This window comes from Brachycentrus maculatus, unplaced genomic scaffold (assembly GCF_059751285.1).
Source record: "Brachycentrus maculatus isolate JH-2025_06_01 unplaced genomic scaffold, ASM5975128v1 h1tg000104l, whole genome shotgun sequence".
Taxonomy (NCBI): domain Eukaryota; kingdom Metazoa; phylum Arthropoda; class Insecta; order Trichoptera; family Brachycentridae; genus Brachycentrus; species Brachycentrus maculatus.
The window spans coordinates 1,224,793-1,245,991 of NW_028280858.1; the positions used below are offsets into that span (position 1 = coordinate 1,224,793).

The window sequence follows — 21,199 nt, forward strand, 5'->3', positions numbered from 1 at the left end:
TTAGTTAATCTTAGAACTCCTTTTAATGACCGTAAAACAATATATGCTATTTTTTAAAAATAATTTAAGACGTCTTAGGTTATACTCACTTCGTGTAATATCTAATACATTATGGCAAAGAGTACAGAACTACTAACTTTCTCAAATTTATCAGGTAATTTTGTACTCTAAGCCTAAACATTGGTCTTACTGAAGTTTCAAACAATATTTATGTGCATTTCTTCGATAAGTTTTAAGGAAAAAACAGACGAGCTTAGTAACAATAGGTAGGCATATTCAGGCGATATTTCTAGCACCAAGTGATTATTTATTACATATCTTTCATATATCGTAAGTCCGTATTCGAAATTTTAATCAAACAATAAAATAAAGTATTGAATATGTATAGGTACCTATTTACCATAATAAAACGCAAATAAACGTAGACACCTTGAATAATAATTAGAGGCTGCTAAGTGTAGTGTTTATATATATATATATATATATATATATATATATATATATATATATATATATATATATATATATATATATATATATATATATATATATATATATATATATATATATATATATATATATATATATATATATATATATATATATATATATATATATATATATATATATATATATATATATATATATATATATATATATATATATATATATATATATATATATATATATATATATAAATAATGGATTATGTTGTATGGGTTATTCCTTACGTATCATCGATTTATGCAATTTAGCTATACGCTTGCAGTTTTTAAAAATAAACTTTATTTTCTATTGTTCAGAAAAACAGCGAATAATCGAGTCACTCTTTACTACTCCTACTCCCCTTACGTAAAAACTTACTTTTGCTGTAAACTATAACATACTTTCTGGGCCTTGCGTATTTACGTAGGTACTTAATATATTAAAACTTTTGTATGTATATTTCTGTTCTGAAATCCATAGATAAAATTTACCAGAGTTCAAAATGTTAATTTTTGGACTGTTTCTATAAAACAATACAACGTTCCAAAATTAGATACCGGCGAAAAGAACGTTGTTCATTTTAAATACAATCATATTTATAATATTTTGTGGAATGTCGATTATTTAAACTATAAAAGTGCGTCAGCAGTGAGTATAAAAAAAGCCTTCTGTAATATGTCAGATCTATTGAATCAAAAAATATCAAATGAAAGGCCTAAAGTTAAAATTTAATGTCAAGATTTTAATGCGAGTTAAGATCTTAATATTTAATGTACAAAAGTCCCCTTTATCTTTACATTATGTTCATTATATACAACATATGATCTTTTCTTTATGCAATTACATTATTGTAAGTTTTTGATGTGAACACTTAGAAATTGATCTTATACGTAGTTACCTAAATGTAGTTGGTACGCAGGAAAAACTAATTGGGAACCACAGCTCTAGATGAATGTGACAACACGCTGAAAATGCAAAGTTATGAATGATCAAAATATTGCCATTAGAAAAAGAATAAGCTCTATACATTTCATAACGCTGAAGTTAACCTTTTGATAGCTTATACATACAAAGTAGAATTCTGCTTTATATGTGTTTATTTTTACTGAGGAAGACCGAGGAAAACTTGGCACAATCAGGTATGTAAAATACTCGAAATCGGCCGGGTCAGGAGTCGTTATAATCGTTGAGTATGTATGAGGAGATGCATGAATGTAGAAGAGGTGAAGAATGTTTACAAAGACAGAGTGGTGTGGCGTTCGATTCTCTCTGCCTACCCCTGCGGGGAAGCGGCGTGATGGTTCGTTAGTTAGTTATTTTCAAATTTACTATTAGGTGATGCATTCGTATATCTTTTTCATGATCAATTAAAACTTTGGATCTCCATTGTACCTGCTTTGAATCTCGTTTCATATCGTTATTCTTTTAAACAAACAAAAAAGTCGAACTGTCACGAAGCAGCGATGACACACTGCAGTTTAGTGTTGCCAGACTGCCGGAAGTCCGCTCGTCTGCGGGTAGGAGGAGAAGGTACTTACCCTTCCCGCTGGGTACATCCGCCCCTGCACACCTAATGCTTCATCCACACGTTTTTGTGCGCGTCGCAAAAAGGGCAACCCCGTCAAGGCCCTCGGTAGTTTTAAACGCGGGAACGACTCGACGCTTTTGCGTAGCGTCTGGCAGCCAATGAATGAAATTGAATTAAATTGCAGAGGCGTGAGGATTGGGCCCTAACTTCATTCAATATTCGTCTCATGATCCAGAGCGGGCAGTAAGATTTGAATGATTGAGCCGTTGAATGTTGAATCCATACCTACTACGAGTATAATTTCAGCTCGCGTTTGAATTCAAGGTAGCTTATTTAACGCTAAACGCACATATCGCTCACTCATTTCAACAACGTCAAATATAAAAAAAAACTTAATTTTTCAGGATATCCTTTTTTAAGTTTAAAAATATAGCACAATATATTAAAAATAAATATCAAGCCACTTATTGAAATTTTTACTGTGCAACAGATCTTTTCATGTAAAACCTGAAAGTTTTTTCTCCATTTGAAAAATATTTAGTATATTTAAAAAAATAATTAAACAATACCTTTTCTTCAAAATACAAAAACAACACTTTCTGCCCTGTAGCGGGTAAATATTATGTTAAAAATATGCTTCTTTTGCTGGGATATAGTACATTTTCTGGGCTTTCCGAAAACACGCACAACTGAAAATTGACAATTTTTTATTTATGACGTTCTTGAAAAGAGTGAGCGATATTTAGTATGTATATACCTACCTGGAAAATAGCTATTTTATTTCGTGAACAGCATTATTGTAAATTAAAAATATTCATATGTCTAAATTTTGTGAGCTAGCCTTCCAATGCGCATAATTCCTCTGTCCCTAGTATGCTATCTTTGTTCCTAACATTTTACAGATGAGCCATTTAAAGTAAATCAAATATATACTATGAATCTTGAAGATAATTTTCAATTTTATCAGAGTGACGAAATCAATTTGAATGATTACACTTTACTTAGTTGCTTCTTATTCAAACGAAGATTAAATTGCGCAACTAGCAGTACTGCTTGTCTCATTTTTTATGAAACTTTTTAGATTTTAAACACGCCTGTTTTAGGTAGCGTTTGAGAAATTTACTGGTTTCAAATTCTGTTTTTAAAACATTAGTATTAGGGCTGAAAGTTGTCTCTCTGATAATTAATAATAATATACGAACTTAGTTTTGAACCACTTAATTCAATGTATTTTTTCGGTTTAGATAAATACCTTGTCTCCTTCAGTAAGGGATAGGTCTTGAGACTACATGTAGTCAATCTGCTATACAAAATTAAATTGGCTGGATAAAAAAATTAATGAATAAAAAAAGCCTTTACAACAAAAAAACTACACCATTAGTTTAGTGTAATCTAGTAGATTTACAGATTATGTAATTGGTAAAATATATGCACCTCTTCTAAAAATCGTGCATCATTTTTTGCCATCTTTATATTTTCGTGGCTCGTCTATAAATTATTAAACATGGCTTCAGAATTGCATCTTTGATGACGCGACTGACGAAAAGTTCGACATTAGTATTCTTGTCGCGTCCCCACTGCTGTCAGAATTCATTCACTGTCGACCAAATAGGGTCTACCTGCAGTAGATGCATACAAACTCACAAATATAACTACTTAGGTAGGACCCCTCTATGGGCTTACTGTCTGGTTGGATAACCCATTCACCTGTTAGCCGTATAAACTGAATTATCTATGGAATTCTCTTTTCAAATCCTCTGGTAATGTGAGCCATTTTGTTTGTAGTTTTTTGTTTTTGCTCATAATGACAATATTTGCACATTTTATAAAGGGTTGGTTGGTACATACTAACTCACTATACCCTAATAAACACAATAAATCGAATATTTCCATTTTATTAATTAAAATTTAACCTAGTGTATTTACTAAGTAAAACTTAAATTTAAAATGGATTAACCATAAAGTGATTCCCAAATCTATTAACTAACATTTCCAATTTGACAAAAATAATTATCTCAAAAATATTTTTTAACTTTTATTTTCTTAAAACTTCTTGTTAATTTTTCTTATGAATCTTTTCACACTTCTTTTAATTATGTAACAAAAATAATATTCAATTGTTTTAATACATCGTTTGTACCTTGCACACGTTTGCATTCTTTAAATGACATCGTAAATGAAATTTCGTTCGGGTATGAAAATTATAAAAACTATTATTTTTTCTCCATTTTCCTTTAATTTGTAACTTATTTCTCTTAATATCTTCCATTATTTACACAACACACCCACTTACTCATTTTACTCATAATTATTTGCAATCTTAACTTTAAACTTTAAAATTAAAGAAATGAACAAGCTACAAATTATGAATTCGTAAAATAGAGGCCTTTTTCAACATTATGAAGGTGAGATTTTTAAATAAATCAAATATTAAACGAAAAGTCGTTACATATTTCGCAAACGATTGCTTTTTTTCCTTTTTTTACAGCATCGATAGTTAATAAATAATTTTATTCTACGCTCAAAGTCTTCAATGAAATGACGTATATTGTTAACACTCAAGTGTGGTGCGTTCAGTCTCCTATCTTCATTCACATATCCCCATTTATCCCGGATGGAAAAAAAACCCCGGATGTGGAAGGTACAGCGGTCGGATCCAGGGATAAAAAAAAAGTGTACGGTGTATTTAAGGTCTTGGGTTTGGATTTAATCTTTTTTGTAGATAAGTACCAAGTACCTACCCACAATTTTCTTCAATCTGGCAATATTCGCAATTTGAACTAACAATTGATCTATGCGATTTGAACTATAATTTATCTATGCCTGCGTTTTTTGACGCCTTACTAATTAATAAAATTGTTATATTATTATTACATGTTATATGTTATATTATAATTGTTATATGTTACTGTCATATTAATTAATACGATTTCTGTGGTCAATCCCGTAGGACGATCGCTTCATTACGCTTTATTTGCACAATAGAAAAACATATAAATATGCCAGTTTAAAACGCATGAAGTTAATAGTGATATATGCATTTAAAAAGGGAATATGAAAGTCTGGGGGATTGCAAGACTTACGAACTGTCGTCAGCTAGTTCGAGTGATCACATTATATACTGAACATTCATAATTTTCCCCATATTGAATATCTATATGAATCTTGTAAATATGCAATTATAGAAGGAACCATTCGTGTGCAAATTGGAGCTTCCCGGAATATTTTTATGAAGTTTATACTTGAATTCTTTGTTTGTGATATTCATGTGAATTAGTATCACATACCCTACTAAGAGTCACCGGATTTTTTCTTTATTCGTTAGTTTTAGAATATTTTGCGTGCATATTAAGTATTTAGAATATATTTGTCTTTCATATGATTTTTCAACATCTCAACATACATGAAGAAAAATATGGAAGTCCGTCAGGACCAAGGGACCGTCATAGGCTGGTTTAAGTAATTACTTTACGCACGTGTAACATTCACCAATTCTACCCATGATTGACAACTGCACTACTCAAATTCTTGGAAATTCTATATAAAGTACATTTGTCTTCGTCTGGCTTTATATATCGCTCACTCCATTCAACAACGTCATATATCAAAAATTGTCAATTTTCAGTTGTGCATGTTTTCGGAATGCCCAGAAAATTTGCTATATTCCAGCAAAAGCGGCATATTTTTAACTTAATATTTACCCGCTACAGGGCAGAAAGTGTTGTTTTTGCATTTTGAAGAAAAGGTATTTTTTAATTATGTTTTTAAATATACTAAATGTTTTTTTAAATGATGAAAAACCTTCAGGTTTTACATAAAAGATCTGTTGCACAGTAAAAAGTTCAATAGGTGGCTTGATATTTATTTTTAATACATTTTTTTTATATTTTTAAACTTTAAAAACGATCTACTGAACAATCAAGTTTTTTTTATATTTGACGTTGTTGAAAGGAGTGAGTGATATCCGTAATATTTCATTGGTAACAATTGCTGAGGTATGGTTGTGGCTAGATCTCTGAGATTTTACCATAAGTACTAAAATAATTTATTTTATTCAAAGTTTTGTCTGTTGATTTTGCTAAAGATATTATGTAGTACTGACACACACACACGCGTATAGTCTCTGCACTACCACTCGCACATGTCCACGTACGCACACACTTGCTCTGTGGACAGGTGCTTCTCGCCACCTGCCGCTCTGTTTGCCGTTCGAAATTCAAATTCGCTCGTCTACGCTAAATTATTTTTTTTCGTTCAAGACCGTATGCACAACGCGCCCCGGTATTGCCACATTGCGTGAACTGTCACATGTCACGCGGGATTCTGCGCTCAGGTACCTGCCTAATGTCAATACGCGCATTTGCGTGTTTGTGTAAGGTTAGCTGGCTTAGCCGAGAACGACCGAGAATAAGAGATCGTGGCTTTTACAAAAATCAAGGCAGAAATAATGGTTCTTTTGTTCTTGCCTACATTTTCATAATTATTATTCTTTTAATGATATTTTGCTACTCAATTGTAGGTATTTTAGTCACATTATATAGTCATATATTTACGTATTAATTTTTAAATCCAACACAGATATTTTGAGTCTACCAAATTGTATTTTAAACATTTAAAATGCAAATTAGTATACTCAAAAAATCTGTGTTTGATTTGAAAATTAATACATAAATTAAAATGGTGTTCTACAAATTAAACGCCAAATCAATACATAGTCATATATTTACTACATTTTTTGAATAATTCAATAAAACCTGATATTGTTTATAACATAATTTAATTATTCCTATCATTTATTACCATGTCCTCATTGAATCTCGTTCGATTACACATCTTCACAGTTTATCTGTGATGTAAACAAATTAAATATTTTGTTCTCATGTTTCGCTGTATTTAAGCTGGCACTTATACTTTGAAATATTAGCTCAAATTTTAGTTTGTCGACGTTTTTAGTTGCATGCGACTTTGATACTCGACGTGGTTTTAATGTATCACCATGTATTGTCTTAATCAATGAACCTTTTATGAATGTAATTTACTAACAAGATGATACTGCATCGTTGAAAAGTAGTAGAAAATACATTTACTAAATTAATTTAAAAGGTAAAGAATTTATATCTGAAATCAAGAATCCCAGATAATTTTTCACTTGTTTTTTGAATCCGGGGTTAGTTGTTCAATTTCGCTTTATCTGTTATTATCTAGTGAAACATACAGGTATATCTGGTTACTAATGAGAAATTTCCTCAACTTTTTAGCCCATAGATGTTTCTTCGATTAATATGGCCTAAGCTTTTAAGTTGACAATGTCAAGAATATAAATAAGACGTAAATAATTTAAGACGCCAATTCTACCGCGAACCTTCGCTTATGTTGTCTTCGATCGCAGTTATCAATTTATGTAACTAGTCAATACGTTAAGAGATTAGAATGATCGAGAGTTGAAATCGGTTCAATTTAGGTTAGGTCTGCCCATCCAAACCTAAAGGATTTATTTTTTGACATCTCAAACACTAGATTGGAAACACGTGCCACAAAAGATTTTAAGAAATAGTGGTATTTATTAAGTAAAACTTAAATTAGCAAATTATTTTTTAACATCTCATCAAAGATGAAGAAGAATATGGAAGTCTGGGCATTTACGGGGCTGACGACCGTCATAGGCTTGTTTTATTTGATCACTTTACACACGTGTAACATTCACCAATTCTACCCATTATTGACAACCACACTACTCAAATTCTTGGAAGTTCTATATATATATGAACCAATTTTGAAACATTGTTCTTGAATCACTAGAACTTCACTACAGACATCTATTGGTGAGATGAAAAGAAGTTTTTATTTAGCAGAAACTCTTTTATTAGTATGTGAGGTCAGAATCCTGGATTATAATCACTTTTATTTTTATAATTTAAGCTTATAATGTTGTAAATAAATAAATAAAATAAAAATGTTCTAAAGGATTTCCTTCGAACATTTGACAAGTCTGTTCGCATCTTAGTCTTCCTTTCTCATTGGTAGAGATAAATCTAACTTCCGGAGATGATCGTATTATGATTTTTTATCGACAGTTTTGTGAATACGGTGATGTTGGTGATCCTTGTATAGCCGATTGGGCCGGCAAGTAGCAGAGATGCGACATGTGGTCCGAGGCAGAATGTGTTGGCCTGCAAGGTCCCATGTGTTGCTCGAAGGCGCAACATATGGGCTGCGAGACCCTTAACAAGGCGACAGGGGTACCTACGCGCTGCCGGCACATAATTTGAAAATAATATTATTTTACTACTACTACTACTACTACTACCATCACGCCGTTTCCCCGCAGGTGGAGGCAGAGAGGATGGAACGCCACACTCTTCTGTCCTAACATTGACTACGTAAATTATCCAAATTATTTCTTTTATTATTATAACTCCACCATCTACGTACATGTATTCTCTATTGAGAAGTTTCAAATGACCGTCATAGGCTGTTTTAAGTGTTGTAAGCCCTGTAAATGCTCAGATTTCCATATTCTAACTAACTAATCAACTAAGTTTACAACATTTTGAGTGTGTCCAAATACTTGTTCAGAAAATATGGATTACCTCCAATTACAGGAGTTATTTTCATATAATTTTTTGACATCTCATCAATATTTTGATGAGATGTCAAAACTAACCATCACGCCGCTTCCCCGCAGGGGTAGACAGAGAGAATCGAACGCCCAACCACTCTGTCTTTGCAAACATTCTTCGCCTCTTCTACATTCATGCTTCTCATACATACCCGACGATTATTACGACTCCTGACCCGCCCGCTTTCAAGTATTTGACATCCATATTCTTGATGTAATAAATAATGTAAAAATTAATTCCTAGTTCGAGATAATCCAGATTTGTGAGCAAAAAAATGGTTGAGTTTCCCTGAAGCCCTGGAAGCCCGTGCCGCTTCAGATTACGGCCTGCCCCTTCTGATAAATGAGATCGCAACATCTGCCGCTCACCACTCATTAATAATGATATACACAACAACACGTCCTCAAATTTTAAGATTTGAAGATGTGCAGGTACACGGTGATATATTTAAATTTCCTCCGAAATATTATTTTTCCTATTTTTGACCTAGGCGTAAAAACTTACTAAATAACCATCACGCTGCTTCAATAATAAAAATGAAAATGATATTTTCTGGCGTTTCCGTATAATCCAGGATTCGGACCTCACATACTAATAAAAGGGTTTCTGCTCAATAAAAAGCTCAATAAATGTAAACTAACTAAATAACCATCACGCCGCTTCCCCGCAGGGGTAGGCAGAGAGAATAGAACGCCACACCACTCTGTCTTTGCAAACATTCTTCGCCTCTTCCACGTTCATGCATCTCCTCTTACATACCCGCCGATCATTTCGAATCCTGACCCGGCTTCATTCGAGTATTTGACATACCTGATCGTGCCAAGTTTTTCTCGGTCTTCCTTTGCTCCCTTTTCCAACTACATTTGCCTCATAAATTTGTTTAACCGTTCTTTCCTCATTCATACGTTCCACATGTCCAAACCATCTTAACACACCTTCTAAAGAACGGTAAAACAAATTGATGAGGCGAATTTAGTTGGAAAAGAGAAGACCGAGGAAAACTTGGCACGATCAGGTATGTCAAATACTTGAAAGCGGCAAAGCGGAAAGATGCATGAATGTGGAAGAGGCGAAGAATGGTTGCAAAATAGTGGTATGGCGTTCTATTCTCTTTGCCTAGCCCTGTGGGGAAGCGGCGTGATTTTTAGTTATTATTATTATTAGTATTATTATTATTATTTAAATATATTTACAATACGAACGTCAGAGGTAGAATCCGAAGAACGTCGGGAAATACTTGACTAGATGAAGTGAGCAAATAATTAAATAATATAAGATTCACATAAGATGTAGAAATGCATTTAATTATTCAACTGTTGCCGGGTCGATGTGAAAAACATGTCGTTGTATCCTCGCTGACTACTTGCTACATCGATTGGTAAGCTATTACTGAAAACAGATAAAGTTTAATTTTATTATTTATATGATTTATTTAGTCGGCTGGCTGGCTGGCTATTGCCGCCACGTCATTAATAAATAAATGTGCAAATTCTACAAAATAAATTATCGTCCAATTAACATATCTATTGAAACGTCCATAAAGTTTGTATGAATTAGTTTCGTGTTTATCTGAACGCCAGCTACCGACATCACTAATTAAGTACCTACCCGGTTACTTAAATATTTCTACCATAGACAATTCGTTCGATATTGAAAACGTCGAATTATTTTCCAATCCTTTCAGATTGGAATTGAAAATTGGAATACAGGTGGGCGGAGTCTGGTGCTCGTCCGCCCATTGGCCGGCCCCGCCCCGCCTCCAGCCCGGCGGACCAATGAGGGCCGGAGGACCGGAGGACCGGAGGAGGGAGATACCTCTCTCTCTTTGTCCGCGTGACAGATCAGCCGAATCGAGATACGCGCGAAAATCCGTTTTCCGAACGGAGTCGTGTTTGAATTTGGAACAATTCCAGGGCTGTCGGTGAAAAATGAACACCGGAAAAACGGCATTCGTTTCAGATGAAAAAAAAACATATCTGATTTCGTTACATTGTCACAAAATCTTATTTCAGTTATTGAGAAATTCCACACTTTTTCAGTGTTTCATTACTTTTAAATAAAAGAACTACTAATCTACACAATTACATATTATTTTGTTTTCTCGTCGCATTAGCGATACGTTTATATCGTTATTACACTAAGCAAAGTTGATGAATCTTACGCTTCAGGTGTGAACCCTAATTAACACGATATTCGCATGTATCTAGTACCTATATGATATGGTAGATATGTATATTAGCTGTCTTGAGTAATTTTTATAACTGATATTCAAACATTTTTCATATGTTTTGAAAAATATTTTGGTATAATCATTATGAAGTATACTTACTATATATTGTTTTATCTTTTTTACGCATAATTTACATATAAACACAGAAACGTAAAAAAACGTTTTTTCGTAAAATTTTATGCAAACGGAGATACGATATTAACTTAGGAGAGGAGCAATATGAATAAGCGATTTGGTACTCATTTAATATTGACCCGGTCGGGAATCGAATTCGTCTACTGCGTATGTGGGATGTAGAAGAACATAAATTAAATACATAATGTTTAGGTAGGTTTTTTACATTTTTTTACAAAATTTATCAGGCGAATGTAATTGGGAAAAGGAGCAGAGGAAGACCGAGAAAAACTTGGCATGACCAGATATGTCAAATACTTGCTGGAAAGCAGTCAGGTTAGGAGTATAAATAATCGACGGATATGTAAGAGATGCATGAACGTGATAGAGGCGAAGAATGTTTGCAAAGACAGAAAGGTGTGGTGTTTTATTCTCTCTGCCTACCCCTGTAGGAAGCGGCGTGATGGTTAGTTAGTTAGTTTAGTCTTTATATTTTGTAATACAAAATCCCAGAAACGGTTGAAAATCAACATTTTGAAAGCAATTTAAAAAAGTTTTGTAGACCAATTTCCATATCGTAAGAAACTAATGCTCAAACAAACAGTGGTGTATTTTGTTCTGTTAATGTAAATATCAAACTTTTTTGAACTCTGAACCAAACGGCTGTCGCAAGTCTTTCCTTTCTTGAATAATAACCCTTTTTATTATGCTGGCTTCCTCTTGAAAATTGATTATCTCTGATTGCCCACAAATTAAATTCCATCAACGTTTTACCGCTCGCTCCTTTAATTATCCGCCTGAAACGTTTAAAAGGGACAAAAACAGATAAATTTTATGCAATTCATATTGTATTAATGGTGAGATTGAAACAAAGGAAGGAAACGTATTGTTGGCGAGATTTGAATTGAACCGGAGATGGGGGTGTTAGTGCCACTCAGGCGACCCATTGTGCTACGGAGCCGATACGATTTTCACACTTCGATATAAGATTATCGGGAAAACATGAAATCTTGCGAGCTGAGTCAAATCAAAGAGAACAATCAGTTCTAAAAATGAACGTAATAATTCCAACGAGTCGATTTTTTTTTCTTAGAATTAAACGGTTTTAAAATTTAATCGTTTTTTTAAATGTGTGTATGCACCTGAACACGTAAATGTGTTCACTTATTTTTACTATGTACTAAGTTTCAACTCAATAGTATAATTGAATATTCATTAAATAAGCCATAGAAAATTGAATGACAGATAAGCATTATTGATAAAATTAAGGTGTGTAGAGAAAGTTTGGATATCGCTCACTCTTTTCAAGAACGTCATAAATCAAAAAACTTGATTTTTCAGGAGAACGTTTTTAAAGTTTAAAAATATAATACAATGTATTAAAAATAAATATCAAGACACTTATTGAACTTTTTACTGTGCAACAGATCTTTTTAGGTAAAACCTGAAGGTTTTTTCTCTTTTTGAAAAATATTTAGTATATTTAAAAAAAAAATAAAAATACCTTTTCTTCGAAATGCAAAAACAACACTTTCTGCCCTGTAGTGGGTAAATATTAAGTTAAAAATATGCCTCTTTTGCTGGGATACTTATAGTACATTTTCTGGGCATTCCAAAAACATGCACAACTGAAAATTGACGATTTTTGATTTATGACGTTCTTGAAAGGAGTGAGCGATATGTGGAACGTATGAAGGAAGATAGAACGGTTAAGCAAATTTATGAGGCAAGTGTAGTTGGTAATAGAAGCAGAGAATGACCGTGGAAAACTTGATATGAGCAAGTATTTCAAATACTTGCTCATATCAAGTCAGGAGGTCAGGAGTCGAAATAATCGGCAGGTATGTATGAAAAGATGCGTGAATGTGGAAAAAGCGAAGATATTTCCAAAGACAGATTGGTGTGGCATTCTGTTTTATCTGCCTACCCTTGGGAGGAAGCGGCGTGATAGTTAGTTAGTTTTATTTTATAGGAAGTGACTCATTTAATTTATTACGTATTGTATCATCTCATTTTTCTTCATAAAAGACCGTGGCTCTTAGAATATTGAATATTATAGGCGATAGGCTAATATTCCCGTACCCTCATGCCACGAGTGACACAGTGAAGAACAAAAGAGCAGCAGGTGCCTGCCTACCTAATAAGTTGTAGTAACAAGCCGGCCGGAGCCGATGGAGTGCGACAGGAAGGCACGTGCCGCCCCTGGAAGTGACGCTGTCCAGTAAGGAGCACTTCGATCATTCGGTCAAATTACCGATTCATTCATTTCTTTTTTATGCGAAGACGCTCGTCGCTTCACTACGCACGTTTCATGGCTTTTAATTCAATAGAGATTTTTTTTAATTCGTCTACATAGATAAAGCGGTGATCGCAAACGGTTAACATTTTTTATCTATGGTGAAATTCATTTTTGGAACATTATCATCTATGTTTTTGGATGAATTTTTAAATGGCAACAATGTTCTTTTGGAAAAGTAATAAGAACCATATTTGAACTACAAATTTTGTACGTAGGTACCTATAATTTTGTATGGAAGCATCATTATTGAGGTTCCATTAATCTTCGAAGATGGAAAACGATAGTCTTAAAATTACATGCAGTGCAACATCTCGTTCCAGAATCTTACTTGTTAAGCGAATTTTTTTAATTTATTTTGACTGGCACAGAAGTACCGGCTCAAAAGTGAATTCGTGATAACTCGCCATTTCTCTGTTACTCGTTATGCGAAATTTCGCCAGTTGAGGGAGCAACTTTTCCAGTTTTTTTGCTCGCTATACGAATTAGAGGTCATGAGAGGTTCCACTGTATTGAGTTATTTGGTCAGAAAACCGTATTTTTTGGCTAGCATAACTTGAAAACTTTAAGAGAAAAATCATTACTACCTACAGTATTTGAAAGGGAGTTGGTTCAGGTGACCAATAGGCTCTTTTTGTAAAACAACTTGTTTAAAAAAAAAACACTTTATTTCTAACATAATTTTTTGTAAAAAAAATTAAAAGGCAACTCTTGTACAAATGTTGTTCTATATTTATCTTGTATCGAGCATTATAGGGTTAAAGATCCAAGTTTTCAATTTAAATGGGAAGACCATAGTAAAATAGAAAAATTAAAATGTCCGCCTCCGTAGCGTAATAATGGTCAGCACGCTCGGCTACCATACTGGAGATCCCGGGTTCAACTCCCAGGGAGGGGTGAATATAAATATTAGTTATTTACACTCTAATATAAGTATATTTAATGTTATTTATTGATTTGGCGATTAATTTGTAGAACTCCGTTTCAATTTATGTATTAATTTTTAAATCAAACACAGATTTACAAACACTTAATTTTTATGTGTTTTTTTTTTTTTAAATAAAATACAACTTAGTAGACTCAAAAAATCTGTGTTTGATTTAAAAATTAATACATAAATAAATATTTAATATTAATAAAAATACCCTGGACTATAATAATAAAACCCTGGACTGGTCCCCGAAGCGCAGGAGTGATCACCGTGCCTTTGTGAGTAAACGATTAAGATTACACTGTATTTTTATGATGCTGTGCTCTATGCACCATCGGTGCGGTCGGGTGCGGACAAGGGTTTGAATGAATGATTTCAGTGCATCATTCACTCTGTTCCCAGCATTCGCTCTCATTTCTTTATCTCTTTTGACATGTATATTAATAGTGTGTTGTTGTTCCAGGAGGCTACACCCCCGGTGGGCAGCAGGCGGGTGCGGACGGCTCCCCGCCGCCGCCCTTCCTGCAGCCGTACGGCCCCCCGCCGCCCCCCGCCGCCTACCCGCCTGCGCACCACCCCCACCACCCTCACCACCACCAGCAGCACCACCACGACCAGCACCAGGTAACTGCACAACACGCCACACATGTTGCCGCTCTTGGCGCTCTCCTAAATGTGGAGGTCCTCACCAAAACGCTACATTTCCATTATAAATTATTTCAAGTAATCAGAAATTCTAGCTTGTAAAACTGTTACGTTTTGGTGCGACTTAGGGGCGCTTGTGCACTACACGGAATTTTACCGTCCGGCAGTCCGGTTTTTTTTTTAATAAAAGCGATTACACAGTTTAGCGTGATTGAATTTACGTGATTGATCAAGCGCACTAATACGAAGAAAGGCGGCCAAAAGCACAAGCCAATCATCGGTTTTATCATGCTAACCGGATTGCAGTCCGGTTAGCATGATTAAACGGATGATTGGCTTGTGCACTTGTCCGTCTTTCTCCTGATCGGTGCGTGTGAACTCGATCACGCTTAACTGTCGTAGTAACTTTTATTTGAAAAAAATCGTACAGCCGGGCAGTAAAATTCCGTGTAGTGTACAAGCGCCCTTAGGCCCAGTGATTAATAACCGGCAACTTATTTTGGGTGACATTTAGGTGGCATTTAACGTAATCTATTTTTTTGCTTAAAATACGGTTTTTGTATTGAAAAAATATGTTTTTCTTCGAAATAAATTCAGTGGAACCTCTTATAACGAAAAATTCGCATAACGAGTTAAAAAAGTGAATGTTACAAAACGTATGAAATGATCACTTGAACCACCCAATGACAGATCGCGACCCCTGTAAATTTTAATATTTCCATATTTCCTTTTTTACGAAAATCTTGTAAGCATTGTATTTCACGTCATTATTCTTCTGCAGGACTACCAGCAACTGGAAGGCCTGCACCAAGGTCAAGGAGCTCAGCAGCAACAGCAGCAGCAGCAGCAGCACGCCACTCCATACGCGGACAACAACTCGCCAGAGTTCTATGCCGCGTCACCGCAAGTCCTAGAGCACAAGTACCAACCCGCGCACTACGCCAAACCTTACCCCAGAGGTACGTCTATCTCCCCCTTTACGTTGCATTATCAAACACTTCAATGCGTTAATCTGGTATTACCTCTTTTTACTAACAAAACGGTGTTATGAAACACTTTACGCGAATCCCGTATAATCTCTTTTTACGTGCAAAAATGTACATATGAAACACTTTGAGACGCGAATCTGGTTCTCTTCTTATTAATAAAAAGGTATTATAAAACACTTAAATACTTGAATTCGGTATTATATCTTTTTACTAACAAAAGGGTGTAATGAAACAATTTAATACGTGAATCTTGAATTAGCTCTTTTCTTACTAAAAAAATATATTTTATTATAAAACGCTTAAATACGTGAATCCGGTCTTATCTCTTTTTACTAGCAAAAAGGAGTTATACAACTTGAATACGTGAATCCGGTATTATCATCTTTCACTAATAATAATAATAATAATAATATATTTACCAACATCAATATATGACTGGTGATTTTTAAGCATGCACGAAATGAACAAGCTAATTTCTAGCAAAGTACGTACACACATGCTACTAGGTACCAATTGCTCAATAATAGCATGCTTTTGCGCTAAAAATGAGCATGCGTATCTAAAATCTAGACTTTTACTTACGTAACGTTCTGTCACTCTCTTCCAGGCTTCTCCCTCTTACGCACATACTTTTGATAACCCTAAATTCAATGTCTACATTTTTACATTTTTTCTTGGTCAAGTACATAATCCAAGCAGGTCCAAGCTTTATTCGTAGTTATTTCGTTAAACCGGAAGCGGGCTCAGCATTAATATTTCAGTAAGGGTTGAATTGCCGCCATTTCCGCTATCTCGAGTCATTAAATAACCAAAAAAACTATCGTACAATATGTAATATCCATCCTGTACAGGTACCGTCCTGGGTCACTAGGCGAACAATACCAAATATTTAATATTCAACAGCACGTACGGTATGCTATAATACAAGATGGCGGCCCTTTATGCGTAATAGCTACTTTTATTAATTATTTTTTGTTGAATAATTGAACTATTGAAGAGATTTTGTATAAAAATATCTATTTATTATTCAAAAGTAAATATGTATATTTGATAGAAATATGTTTTTGATTAAATAATTCTGGTTGTTCTGAATGATGACAAATCTAAATTACAGCATGTTGAGTGCGTCCAAATACACAAATACTTGTTCACAAAATGGATTATCTCCAATTACATATCGCTCACTCCTTTCAAGAACGTCATAAATCAAAAATTGTCAATTTTGAGTTGTGCATGTTTTCGTGATGCCCAGAAAATGTACTATATCCCAGCAAAAGAAGCATATTTTTAACTTAATATTTACCCGCTACAGGGCAGAAAGTGTTATTTTTGCATTTTGAAGAAAAGGTATTATTTAATTATTTTTTTTAAATATACTAAATATTTTTCAAATGGAGAAAAAATATTCAAGTTTTACCTAAAAAAATCTGTTGCACAGTAAAAAGTTAAATAAGTGGCTTGATATTTATTTTTAATACATTGTATTTTATGTTTGAACTTTAAAAACGTTCTCCTGAAAAATCAAGTTTTTTGATTTATGACGTTCTTGAAAGGAGTGAGCGATATAGGAGTTGTTTTTAATATTATTTTTTGATATCTCAATAAACATGAAAAATAATATGGAAGTCTGGGCATTTGTTCTATATATATGATCCAATTTCGAAATATTGTGCTTGAATCACTAGAATTTCACTAGAGACATCTATTGGTGATATGAAAAAAAGTTTCTGCTCGATAAAAAAATAAATTGATAGTGATTTTAAAACAAAGTTATGTTTTAATTATAAAATAAAAAATCACAAAGTTATTTATCTTCAAATATTAAAAATATATTAGAATGACTGCAATTTACTATCGAAAATGATTATTTTTAACAGACAAGGGATACAAGGGGTGAAAATCCGTTTGATATGTTTTGTCGTATCAATTTTTCATTACAAGGTCAAATTTTTGCAAAACAGATTTTGTGAATTTGAATAGTGGTAAAATCGAAAATCATACGTGAATTTCAATGAACAGCTTCCGTGGCCGTCTTTATGTTAACTCAACTTTATTGCGTCGTATCAATTCCGAATATTGTCCCTGTTATTATTTGTTTACAGTGAGTTGGTGTTTTTAAAGTGACATTTAAAAGTTGTGGCCGTAAACACGGGGTGTCGTATCTCCGTCAGCGGTCGCCGTATTCCGATTCGGGCGCGGGACTATTACAGGAACATGTCGCTGTGACGTTTATGTTCCAATTATTCAAGAACTTTTTTCAACGTATCGTTTATTTAGCTAGTGACAACTTTCAGTGCTGAAAATGGAAATATTTGTACTTAGTTAGTTCGCTAAAAAAAACTAATATTACTTAAATGGTAGATGTTATACGTTTTACAGTGACTATGACGATATGGTTTCGTTAATTACTCGATAGGGTATCTGTTTAGTTTAGTTGGATCAAATACTTGACTGGTAATCACAGGGACGGGTTCATTTCCTGGATCAGAACAGTTAATTTTCTAGTGATACATATGGATTTCAATTGTCATTGTGATATTTCTTTATTCATTTGTTGAATACGTTGAAATAATGAATTTTAAAAAAACATGTTTGTCTTTAAATTCTTAGTTCAGTTGGTAAGGCCGAAAATATGATCGTTAACGCTTCTACTGATCGTTTGTTAATTTTAAAAAGGTATTATTTTATATTCATACCCAATAAAAAATAATATTTTTGGATCCAGGGAAAGTTTATAAAATAACTGTTTCACAAAAAATCCTTTCAAAATTATGAGATCATCCAATTTATTTAATCTTTTAACAAATTTGTCTGAATAAAGCAATAAAAAAATACTATTATTAATATGATTTTTAGATAAATTAACGTAAAATAAAATCAAATCGAATTCGTTACGAACACAATTAATGATTTTTGGCGCCTTGCGTTCTGCAATCAGCAGAACACAATGTTTTTCTTTTAAGCACTGATAGTTTAAATTGATGCTTTTTTTTAAAATCTCCATAAACATTATATTTACAACATTTTGAGTGTGTCCAAATACTTGTTCACAAAATCTGGATTATCTCCAATTGCAGGAGTTATTTTCATATTATTTTTTGACATCTCATCAAAGAAAAATAATTATTTCTTTGATGAGATGTCAAAAAATAAAAACATTATATTTATTTAACGTAACACATGATTTAAAAAAAATGTCTGAATAATTAAGGTAGGAAGAATACAAAAAAATATATGGTCAATTATTTAAAAAGAAATCGTTAATAAATATATTTTTTTACGATTTTTTCTACCGAATCATGGAATTTTTTATTTTGCCCATTTTTTAAATGAGCTTTGTTTGGAATTAAACCTCACATTTATCTAAATTTTAATACATTACATTTTTTTAGAGAACAATGAAATGAGGTTACATTTTACGAAAATATAATTAAAAGTATAATTCTATACATATTTTTTTAAATATTATTAATTTAAAAAAACCTACCACTTAAATCAATAATTAAAATTAAACTTATCCAAATTTTGGGATGCATTACATAAATTTATAAAATCCATATCGAAAATGTGTATGTTACAGCGGGCTGCAGATAATTTGAATTTAACTATCTATTTTACTTTTTAAAAAATATAGTAAACATTTTTAACCACTGGTTTTTTTATTCAAAGTGTCCCTCATCAGTATTTCCTTAATACCTGTTGGCAGATTTTAAATATTTTCGAATTAGAAGCTGTGACATGAATTTTGACATTATGTTTATCGTCACTAACTCTCCGTTAATATTTCTGACAGACATTTACATGTCAAACTCCCAGCATTTGACAACCCCTGGCCAAAAAAACATCATGTTTTACGGGCCCGACCATAAACATGCCTTAGTTTAAATAAATATCCCTGAAATGTTTTTCATTCAGTAACTCGGCCATTTTATTACATTTTCGCGACTTTTACAATATTAGAAATGTATTGTAAGTGTGATATCGCTCACTCCTTTCAACAACGTCATATATGAAAAATCGTAAATTTTTAGTTGTGCATGTTTTCGGAATGTCCAGAAAATGTACTATATCCCATCAAAAGCGGCATATTTTCAACTTAATATTTACCCGCTACAGGGCAAAAAGTGTTGTTTTTGCATTTTGAAGAAAAAGTATTGTTTAATTATTTTTTTAAATTTACTAAATATTTTTCTAATGGAGAAAAAACCTTCAGGTTTTACCTAAAAAGATGTTGCACAGTAAAAATTTCAATAAGCGGCTTGTTATTAATTTTTAATACATATTATTATATTTTTAAACTTTAAAAACGATCTCATGAAAAATCGAGTATTTTTATTTATAACGTTGTTGAAAGGAGTGAGCGATATGTATTTGCAATTCTGTATTAAAACCTTAAGTTTTGGTGATATACATGAAATTCGATTCTAGGCGTTTAATAAAAAAAATACATATTTATTTTCTGAACAGGTTTAATTTAGTCTATGTTAGTTTAGCCTTAGAAATTAGAAATTAACCAAGTCAAATTAATCTTTACATCTCAACTTAGACAAAGATGGAAGTCTGGGTATTTACAGGGCTTACAATTTGTCGTAGGCTGGTTTAAGTGATCACTTTATACACACATAACATTCATCATTCTACCCATGATTGACGACCACTACTACTCAAAATTTGGGAGTTGTATATAATCCATTAATTGACATATTCTTTCACATGTGAGTTGTCGGCAAAGACTTTTATGAGTGGTTCATTAATGGTCAAAGAAGGAGTGAACTTGCAAGTGAAAGGAGTAATTTAAAGGATACATACATCATATTATTTTTTGACATCTCATCAAAGATGAAGAAGAATATGATAGTCTGGGCATTTACGGGGCTGACGATCGTCATAGGCTGGTTTAAGTGATCACTTTACACACGTGTAACATTCACCAATTCTACCCATTATTGACAACCACACTACTCAAATTCTTGGAAGTTCTATATATATATGAAGCAATTTAGAAACCTTGTTCTTGAATCACTAGAACTTCACTAGAGATGTAAAGAAGCTTTTTACTAGCAGAAACTCTTATATTAGTATGTGAGATTTTGTGAACAAGTATTTGGACACATTCAAAATGTTGTAGATATATACATCTTCCGAAATTTTAATAGTGTGGTTGTCAATCATGAGTGAATGTTATACGTGTACAATGTAATCACTAATCACTCAAACCAGTCTAAGGCAGGTTGTAAGGCTTGTAAATACTAAGACTTCCATATTCTTCTTCATCCTTATTGAGATGCTAAAAACACGCAGCAAATTAAAAGATTTTCCAGATTATTTTTCATCGGTGTTGGAGATATCCGCCCGCCCGT

General features: G+C 33.1%; 2 protein-coding genes across 3 annotated transcripts in view; one reads left to right on the plus strand and one right to left on the minus strand.

Annotated features, from left to right (window-relative positions):
* Positions 1-21,199, plus strand: part of pnt (ETS transcription factor pointed) — a 328,008-nt gene that overhangs the window by 295,575 nt on the left and 11,234 nt on the right. For both annotated transcript variants that reach the window (XM_088258845.1, XM_088258846.1), the window contains 2 exons: positions 14,669-14,829; positions 15,632-15,809. In XM_088258845.1, coding sequence (XP_088114971.1) covers positions 14,669-14,829; positions 15,632-15,809 — 339 coding nt within the window. The remainder of the gene's footprint in view (positions 1-14,668; positions 14,830-15,631; positions 15,810-21,199) is intronic.
* Positions 1-21,199, minus strand: part of Polr1F (RNA polymerase I subunit F) — a 185,870-nt gene that overhangs the window by 97,151 nt on the left and 67,520 nt on the right. The gene's annotated exons all lie outside the window — the stretch shown is intronic.